Source organism: Sturnira hondurensis, unplaced genomic scaffold (genome assembly GCF_014824575.4).
Source record: "Sturnira hondurensis isolate 20B ecotype Veracruz unplaced genomic scaffold, ASM1482457v3 Scaffold0002638, whole genome shotgun sequence".
Lineage (NCBI taxonomy): Eukaryota > Metazoa > Chordata > Mammalia > Chiroptera > Phyllostomidae > Sturnira > Sturnira hondurensis.
This window is the reverse complement of record NW_028075269.1, coordinates 461,431-471,221: the sequence shown is the minus strand read 5'-3', so window position 1 is coordinate 471,221 and position 9,791 is coordinate 461,431. Positions and strand designations below refer to the sequence as shown.

At 43.4% G+C, this 9,791-nt stretch overlaps 1 protein-coding gene and 1 long non-coding RNA gene across 3 annotated transcripts in view; one reads left to right on the top strand and one right to left on the bottom strand.

Moving 5' to 3' along the window:
* The first annotated feature begins 1,218 nt into the window (after window positions 1–1,218).
* Window positions 1,219–4,132, top strand: LOC118983092 (mas-related G-protein coupled receptor member X2-like). Its single transcript, XM_037040367.1, has 2 exons — window positions 1,219–1,354; window positions 3,106–4,132. The coding sequence occupies exons 1-2, from the start codon at window positions 1,344–1,346 to the stop codon at window positions 4,112–4,114; spliced, it is 1,020 nt and encodes a 339-aa protein (XP_036896262.1). The 5' UTR covers window positions 1,219–1,343; the 3' UTR covers window positions 4,115–4,132.
* The window catches only part of LOC118983094 (uncharacterized), a 10,592-nt gene continuing 4,927 nt past the window's right edge, over window positions 4,127–9,791 (bottom strand). For both annotated transcript variants that reach the window (XR_005065647.1, XR_005065648.1), the window contains exon 3: window positions 4,127–4,209. This is a non-coding gene — a long non-coding RNA (uncharacterized LOC118983094). The remainder of the gene's footprint in view (window positions 4,210–9,791) is intronic.

Here is a 9,791-nt window from a genome sequence, read left to right as displayed (position 1 = left end):
TTTCACTTGCTAATGGTGCCTTTCCTATGCAGAAAACTTATTTTCAATTTTTCATAGTTTTTTAAATCAATATTTTCACTTAGGGTAACTGAGTTTAGTATCATAGTTAGAAAGACCTTCTCCTGCCTCGGCTGGCATGGCTCCTTGTTTGTGCACCAATATTTTTAGATTTTATTTATTTATTTTTAGACAGAGGGGAAGAAAGAAAGAGAGGGACAGAAACACCTATGTGTGGTTACCTCTTGCATACTCCCTACTGGGGACCTGGCCTGCAACCCAGCCATGTGCCTTGACTGGGAATCGAACAAGTGACCTTTTGGTTCACAGACCAGTGTTCAATCCACTGATCTACACCAGCCAGGGCTCACATCAATATTTCTCTCTCTCTCTCTTTCTCCCTCTCTTCCCCTTACACTAAAATACAATAAAAAAATCATTTTTAAACAAAATTTAAAAAGAAAGACCTTCTTTAATCCTAAATTATTAAAGAAATGCCATGTAACTCAATTTGGCTGGAGCATGCGCAAATGAAGTCATCAAGACTAAGGCTGAAAGTCCTAGTTCTCTCCATATTATCTGAAAATAATCTAACTAACAAACATGATGAGTAGGGAGAAAACGGTGTGTGGTGTGCACAAGGTGTGCTAAATTCCTTATCTTTTATAAGGAAACATAATACACACAGTTGTTGACACTGATAAATTAAAACTGGAATTGTAGTTTCATTATGCTAAGCTATAAAATAACTTGTAAAAGAGTGAGAAATGGGAATGGTATACATCAGTTGCTCTAATGAACAAGATTAGAAAAAACTTCAGTTTTCATTTTATACACTCTGGTGTCCTCTGAAATATACTAATGTGTGTACAATACATCTGTGAGTAAATGAAAAAGATCAGATGAGCCAGGCCATGCAGGAGTCTGAATGCCAAGCAAACTCTTCTTCGGCTACAGAAGCCCACATTGCCTGGTGGACACCCATCCAGGCTCATCTGCACAGGCTCATATGGGACAGCAGCCAGCTCCAGGACAGCCATTTCTCACAGGGAGGGGGACCAGAGTGGGTAAGACACAGAGAGGAAGAGATAAGTCATTGCAGTCAAGGCAAATGAGAACCATCCCATGAGGCTCTTGTCTTAATCTCCAGAATCTCATCTGCCAGTGCCCCTGGTGCAGGAAATCACAGGGGCTGTGCAGCTTCTTGATAAGCCTCTTCTGGTCTTCAGGGCTCACTCCTGCTCCTGCAGGCACCTCCTATCCAGAGGCTGGAAGAGCATCCTCTGGTTTTCAGCACTCCCTGGGAGCCAGCTCTTCCTTGTCTACTCTCACCCTTCAACTTCAAGATGGCAGTAAGGTAAGGGTCAGCTCTGAACTGTCTTCTTTCAGTTGCAGTTTTGTTTAGTCCCTCTGAGTCCACGTGCTCATGGTTGCACCTTGGGTGTGGGATGCAGGGAGCCATGGGATCCATCTGCGAGAGTCCAGAGACAGGAGCCCTTCAGGGAAGCTTTGGGTGCTGGTAGCATAGACTGTGGGAGATCCACACGGGGCCCACCAGGTCCCCTCTGCTCCACGGACATGGTCTTCAAAACTAAATAGTTTTAATAACCTCAGGTTTCATAGATCAGCTTACTGTTCCAAGGTGTGGGAAGTTTTTTTCTACTGTTTTTTTTTTTAATTTCTTCTATCTGGTTCGTCCCAGGAGAATATACAGGGCACAACAAAATGAGGTTACTGAGAAGAGTGTGATGAAGGGACTGTGTATGAAGGTGTGAGCAGGGATAAGGGAAATTGGTAAAGGGTGCAGAGGCCCCCAGTATAAATCATACTTAGGGGCTGTAGCCCTTGCACATCCTGAAGGTTAAAGGGAAAGACAAGTTAGCAGAACTCAGGGACAGCTGTGGCTGTAGCTATGGGTGTCACTGTCACCATAAGAAAAGCCACCAGACAAGGACTATGGTTAGTCAGAATAACACTACCTTGGGCAACTGACAGCCTGAAGCTGAGAGCCAGGGAGTTACAACCCCAGTCACCCTCCTCCTGCCCTCCAATCACCTGCCAGCGTCTCCCTTTCCTGAGAGCAGCCAGGAGCCAGAGGGAAAGGGAGCCCAGTGGTGAGGGAAACAGGCTGGTCCCCCCATGACACAAAGGAGGGTAGAGGAGACAGAAATGATATTTGATGGTAAAAGAAAAAAATCCGTCTCTTCCCTTGATCACCCAACTCTTCATTTTCCTTGGATTTTCTCTCTTTCCCTTTCTCGCAGGACAATTGTCTCAAGTTCTCACTATATCTCCTCAGTTTCACTCTTTGCACCTCTATTGTGTGTTACTTCTTTGGAATAACCCCACACTATCATCATAAATGTCTTGAGAATGCAATGTAGGTTTCACTTAGCAAGGTGGGAGTACAATGGGGTTGATAAGTATTTCATGTTTATGATTTTCACCGCTCTAAGAAGAGACCCATTGTGAGAGTGACGAAACCTGTGTGGCACACATAGCTGGACACACCACTGAACAGCAGCGCTTCCTGTCTTCTTCATGAAGATGACACACTCGGCCACCTCTAGCACAAGAGGCCTGGCTACACCCACTCCCCTGATAGCAAGAGGTTGTGTACCACTTACAACCCCAAATCATGCTCTCCTTTATGGGGGAGGGACATCTCAGTCACTGAGATAGCCCAGAGGTCACATCTAGGGCTTCCAGCTTCCAGCCCTTTACAGGAAATCTCAGTCCCAGGGCAGAAGAAGTGCTGAGGTCAGAGTCCTCTTGTCATCCCACACACCCTGTGCAGACCTTTCTCCTCCTGCCTCCTGCAGACACGACATGGCCTGGGACTGTGCCTGGAGGTGTTTGGACCATAGACTATGCCCGCTCAGCAGAGGGTCTGTGTTGTAGTAGAAAGAGCCCCGACCCTAACAGTCAGAGAGAACTGGGTTGGAATACACCTTCGGGACTCCAAGGCTGTAAAATCTCTGGTGACTTACTCACCACTACAAAGCCCCATCTCCCTCCTCTGTAGCATGGACAGTAGTGCCCAGGAGCAGGGTGGCCACGAGACTCAGTGATCATGTACCAGGTGCTCAAGTTCTGTTTCTGTTCCAGTGGCACCAGTGGAGGGTTTCTGAGCTCAGAAACAACTGTCGCAGGCTGGGGGACGACACTCAGGCCCATGAATGAAAGTGACCACGCCTTAACTGAACTTGATTCAAAAGACCTGATTTGGTATGTGCCGATCTTCATCACTGCCCTGGTCGGGCTGGCAGGAAACGCCACTGTGCTCTGGCTCCTGGGCTTCCACATGAGGAGGAACGCCTTCTCTGTCTACATCCTCAACCTGGCGACAGCTGACTTCATCTTACTCTTTTGCTCTATTTTGCATGCCCTGGAGACACTCATCAAGTTCTTATATTCCACCAAGTCCTTCCCAGACTTTTTTGTCACTGCATCCATCTTTGCCTACATCGCAGGCCTGAGCTTTCTCAGTGCCATTAGCACGGAGCGCTGCTTGTCCATCCTGTGGCCCATCTGGTACCGCTGCCGCCGCCCCAGACACACGTCAGCTGTCACGTGTGCCCTGCTCTGGGCCCTGTCCCTGCTGCTGAGCATCCTGGAAGGGAACTACTGTGGCTTCCTGATGAAGATTCGTGACGACACTTGGTGTCAGGGGTTTGATTTCATCATTGTCGCCTGGCTAATTTTGCTGTTTGTGATTCTCTCTGGGTCCAGCCTGGCCCTGTTGACCAGACTGTTGTGTGGCTCTTCATGGGTGCAGCTGACCAGGCTCTTCATGACCCTGGGGCTCACAGTGCTGGTCTTCCTCCTCTGTGGCCTGCCCTTTGGCATCCACTGGTTCCTCTTAGTCTGGTTTCACAAAGATATTGATGCTTTATTTCATCTTTACCTGATTGTCTTTCTTTTGTCCTGTGTCAACAGCTGTGCCAACCCCGTCATTTACTTCTTTGTTGGCACCTTTAGGCAGCGATGGTGGAAGCAACAGAACCTGAGGCTGGTTCTCCAGAGGGCTCTGCAGGACACCCCTGAAGTGGATGAACATGGAGGAAGCCTTCCTCAGGAACCCCTGGAGATGTCAGGGAGCAGTCTGGTGTCCTGATTCAGAGTCTTGCTTTTTTCAGCTGATGTGACTCTGAGATATGACTTTGTCCCTATCAGTTTGGAAGGTTTTCTTAAAATGTCTGTCCTCTGGCCCTGGAATTAAAACAGTTAACATAATGGTCCCACTCTTGAGGTTAAAGAAAGTTCCTTTATGCAAACACTGAGAGCACAGTCTGAAGGACAGCCTCCCCCAGGGCCCTCACCCCCATCCCCATGGAGCTTTGCCCACTCTGAGCTCAGGACTGCGCCCTCTTCTGTAGAATCCCACCCTCAGCACCAGAGGATAGCAGTGCAGGAAAGTCTAAATTTCTTTCATCATGGCACTTGATGGAAACTACAAGAACATGACACTTTGATAAGTTTCTGTGGTCTCCCCTGCAATCTGTTTCTATAAGTTAAACAAATTAAAGTTCAAATGAGAATACATGCAGCGGTCTTCTTTGATTTTGGCAGGCTTTAGACCAGCTCCCGAGCATGATAAAAGGTGATTGAATAAACAAATTAATGAAGGAGCAAAAGATAATTTTCAAGTCAGTCTGTGCTAAATCCTCATTTGCCAGATTTGAACCGCCAGCTTTAAGTTCATTGTTCTACCATTTTCAAACTCGAGAGTACAAAGTTAACCTCTACAACTAGGTAAATCAGCATCAGGGCATATTTAAGATTTGAGATATGTTTTCTACTTGCATTTCCTTTACATACTCTCCATGAGAATCTCACATTCTCCTTCTCGTTCCAGCCCTTTGCCTTTGCTCCAACTCTCCCTCCCTGGGTGGGTGCTCTCTAATCCTTCGTGGCCAGTTTGCAAGGGGTATTGCTCAACTCCAGGTCCTCTGAGGACAGGATCTATGTCAGATTTGCCTTTTATTCCAGAGAGCTCTCAGCACTTATTAATCTTACTACAGTAATTTTTAAGTAACGTATTCTATAAATAAACATTTAAGTTTAAATATAGCATCTTCTAAAATCTTCTAATTTTGATAGAGGTATAATTGAGAAAGGATGATTGCGCATCATCTATAGATGAGGTCTATGCACTTTGACAGTGAACACACCCACGTGACTCAGACCCAATCAAGATATCCTTTCATCTTCTCAGAAGGTTCCCTCATGTCCCTCCCACTCACTCCTCCTGCCCAAAGACAGCATCTGTTCCTGCTTCTGTCACCAAGGGTTCATTTGCCCAACCTTTGACTTCATATGGTTAAGATGAAAAATGTACTTTTTGTTCTTTCCTTCTTTCACTCAGAAGAGTATTTTGGGATTGACCCATGTCGCTGCATGCACAGATCATCAGTACGTCCCTTTGTAAATCTGAGTGCTATTTCACTGCATGTGTGCACCACAGGTTGTTCTTACATTGACAGACACACGGGTAGCATTCCATTCTGGGCCACTGCGAGCACAGCTGCTGTAAACATACTTAATCGAGTCTTTTTCTGAACATACATTTTTGTTTCTTGGATAAATAACCTGAAGGGAGATTACTGGGTCATACAAAGATGTATCACAAACTCTGAGAAATAGCCAAACTCTTTTCCAGAGCAGTTGTGCTATTTCACATCCACATCACCAACATACCCAAGTTCCGGCTTCCCCAGGAGTTCCCCCCAAACATGTACTGCCAGTCTGTGACTCATACTCATTGGGATGGACCCAGAGTGGTATCTGCTTGTGGTTTAGTTTGCATTTCCTAAATAACTAATGATTGAGCATCTTTTCATGAGCCTATGAGCTACTTTTAATTTTTGAAGCGTCTGTTTAAGTTTTCCCATTTTTATTGTTTTGCTTTTTTTCATTATTTATTTGTAGGAGTTCTTATATATGCAGAATGAGTCCTTGGTTAGTTATTTGTACTGTAAATATTGATCCAGTTACTGCTTTGCCTATTCACTTTAATAGATTTTATATTTTTGTGCACTTCTGGATTTAAAGAAAAATTGCACAAAGTACAGAGGGTTTCTCTCTCCCCACCCTCAATTTCCCACACAGTTTCTCTTATTACTAACACCTTCCATTAATGTGGCTCCTCCATTTAAATGGATGAACTCATGTGGATACATTTTTATAGACTGAAGTTTATACTTCCTATTAGCATTCTCTCTTTGTATTGCATAGTTTGGTGGATTTGACAAATGAAAAACATCATGCACCTGCCACTATAATATATAAAACAATACTCTGTCCCAAAAATGAATTGAAAACATTGGTTGGTTTATTTACTTACTTACTTATTTATTTATTTTGTCTTTGTCCTTCTTGGTGTTCTCAAAGATCCCTAGATCAGTGGTTTGGTGCCTGTCAATAAATCAGAAAATTCTCATCCCTTATTACTTCAGATATTTCTACTCTTCCTATTCTCTTTCTTCTTCCTGTGATATTCCCATTATACGTATGCAATACCTTTTGTGATTATCCCAAGCTCTTGAACATTCTGTTCTGCTTTTTTCAGTATTGTATTCCTTTTGCTTTTTTTTTTTAGATTTTATTTATTTATCTTCAGAGAGGAAGGAGAGAGGGAGAGAAATATCAATGTGTGGTTGCCTTTCATGTGTCCCCTGCTGGGAGTTGGCCTGCAGGGAACCAGCCTGCAACCCCTGGGAATCGAACCGCGATCCTCTGGTTCGCAGGCCCACACTCAATCCACTGAGCTACACCAGCCAGGTCCTTTTGCTTTTCAGTTGGCAAGTGTCTATTAACAAATCTTGAGGGTCACTGATCCTGCAAAGGCTGCATCTAATCTACTGAAGAGCTCTTTAAATGTGTTCTTCATTTCGGTCATAATGTTGTTGTTTTTAAAAATTTTTTTATTGTTCAAGTACAGTTTTCTACCTTTTCCCTCCACCCTAGACCAACACTCCAACCCCACCCTACCCTGTTATTGTTCATGTGTCCTTTATAATTGTTTCTGCAAGCCCTTCACCCTTGTCCCCTGAAATTGCCCCCCTCTCTCCTCTGGCCACTGTCAGCCTGTTCTTAATTTTAGTGTCTTTGGTTATATTTTCCTTGTTTGTTTGTTTTGTTGATTAGTTTCCTGTTAAAGGTGAGATCATATGGTATTTGTCTTTCACCACCTGCCTTATTTCACTTAGCATAATGCTTTCCAGTTCCATCCATGCTATCACAAAGGGTAGGAGCTCCTTCTTTCTTTCCACTGCATAGAATTCCATTGTGTAAATGTACCATAGTTTTTTTGATCCATTCATTTACTGATGGGCACTTAGGTTGCTTCCAGTACTTGGCTATTGTAAATTGTGCTGCTGTGAACATTTAGTGCATAGGTTCTTTTGAATTGGTGTTTCAGGGTTTTTAGGATATAATCTTAACAGTGGAATTGCTGGGTCATAAAGGCTGTTTCATTTTTAGTTTTCTGAGGAAATTCTATACTGTTTTCCACAGTGGTTGCACCAGTCTGCAATCCCACCAACAGTGAAATAGGGTTCCCTTTTCTCCACAACCTCTCCAACACTTGTTGTTTGTTGCTTTGTTTATGATGGCCATTCTTACTGGTGTGAGGTGGTATCTCATTGTGGTTTTAGTTTGCATCTCTCTGATAGCTAGTGATGCTGAGCATCTTTTTATGTGTCTCTGGACCTTGTGTATGTCCTCCTTGGAGAAGTGTCTGTTCAAGTCCTTTGCCCATTGGTCATAATGCTTTTATTTCTAACATTTCTGCTTTTTTAGAGGCTTCTTCTTTCTGCTTATATTGTCCATATTTCCCATTAAATTCCTTAACATATTAATCACAATTGTATAAATTGCCAGTCTCATCATTCCCAATTAGCAGCCAATCTTAATTTTTTTACATCTTATATGGGCAATTAATTAATCCTGTTACTGATAATGAAAAATTAAAAATAGAATATAAGTTTATTATTCAAGACTATAGTCATAGCTAGTAAAAAGGTCAGAAGAAACACTGAAACAAGTCATTGATTTTGGGTAGTAGAATGCAGGAAGATTTTGATCATTAATATGATACACTTTTTATGAACTGGAATGAAAAGGTAAACCTTTACATGTTACTACTGTGCTAAAGAAAAAGTCTGGAGGATGATGTGGGTCTAAGGTGTAGCACAGGAATACCTTGAACTCATCTCTCTCCACAGACACACTAAATATGCAGCTCCATACAGAGCAATTCCCCCTGAACAGAAGTGAGTGCTGATTGAACAGCTTCTCCACAACAAATGACAGAGGGACCACATAATAAAGATGGAAACCCTACACTAGACATGGGGACTTGCAGAAGGAGAGGGTTTCCCAAGGGGCTCAATGTAGTACTGCTTGCTCTGGGGCACAGTAAACTAACAGCAGTTCAAGGGCAGTGAGACTTTCCAAGAAGGAAATCCATTCACTAACCAGAAAGGATCTGCTAAACACGTGGGCAACTGCTGGCATGTTCTAGGACGTGAGGCACCAGAGAGAACCATTGTTGATGTTCCCACTCCCCTTGGACAGTTGATTGGGAGCTCAGCTGAAACACTGTAGCCAACCTGCAGGATGACCCCAGCATGCCTGAGGTCCCTGGCCCAAACCTGCTCTAGCCAGCCATGGTGCAAGGTTTGCCCAGTACCCATGTGCACTGGAACACCTCAGCCTGTGCCAACTCCAATTCTAATTCTGTTCCAACAGAGCTCATCTGAAGCCAGTTTGTCCTGCATCCACTCAGCTCCAGCCACCAGCTCTCCAACTACCGTCCCTGCTTGGGTGGCCCCAGAGCTACACTCCTTAGGTCACCTGAGCCCAGGCACACTCCAGCTCCAGCTAACCACGACTGGGGCTGTCCCAGATCTGCAGGTCCAGGGACACCTGATCCCACACCCACTCCAGTTCCAGCTGCCTACAAAAGCCACAGGCACACACACTCTGCACAGGGCTTGCTGCTACACAAAGCCACACTTTCAAGACCAAGAGAGGTAGCTGCTCCATTTAAAAAAATACAAAAAGTAAAACAAATTAGGAAAGAGAAATATGTTTCAAATGAATTAAAAAAACAAGACAGAAACTTCAAACAATTGCTAATGAAATGAAGATAAGTAATTCATCTGAGAAAGAGTTCCAATTTGGTTATAAATATGGTCACCAAACTCAGGTGAAGAATAGAGGAACACAATGAGTACTTCAAGAAAAAGGTAGAAAATATAAGAAAGAACTAATCATACCCAAAGAATACAATCATTGAAATTAAAACTACACTACAGGGAATCAAAAGCAAAATTTTTTTGGCAACATAATCTTTTTTATTATTATTATTATTTTATTTTTAATATATTTTATTGATTATACCATTACAGTTGTTCTATTCCCCCCCTTCATTCCCCTCCACCCGCACACTCCCTTCCCCACCATTCTCCCCCCCTTAGTTTATCACCGTGTCTCAAGTTCTTTAGATTCTATATTTCCCCCACTGTTCTTGCCCTCCCCTCTATTTTCTACCTACTGTCTATGCTATTTTCTGTACCTTCTCCCCCCTTCTCCTCCTCCCTCTCCCCTGTTGCTAACTCTCCATGTATTCTTCATTTCTATGGTTCCATTCCTCATCTAGCTGTCCTCTTGGTTTGCTTTTGTTTTAGGCGTGGTTGTTAATAACTGTGAGTTTGCTATTCTTTCACTGTTAATATTTTTCATCTTCTTTTTCTTATATAAGTCCCTTTAGCATTTCATATAATAAG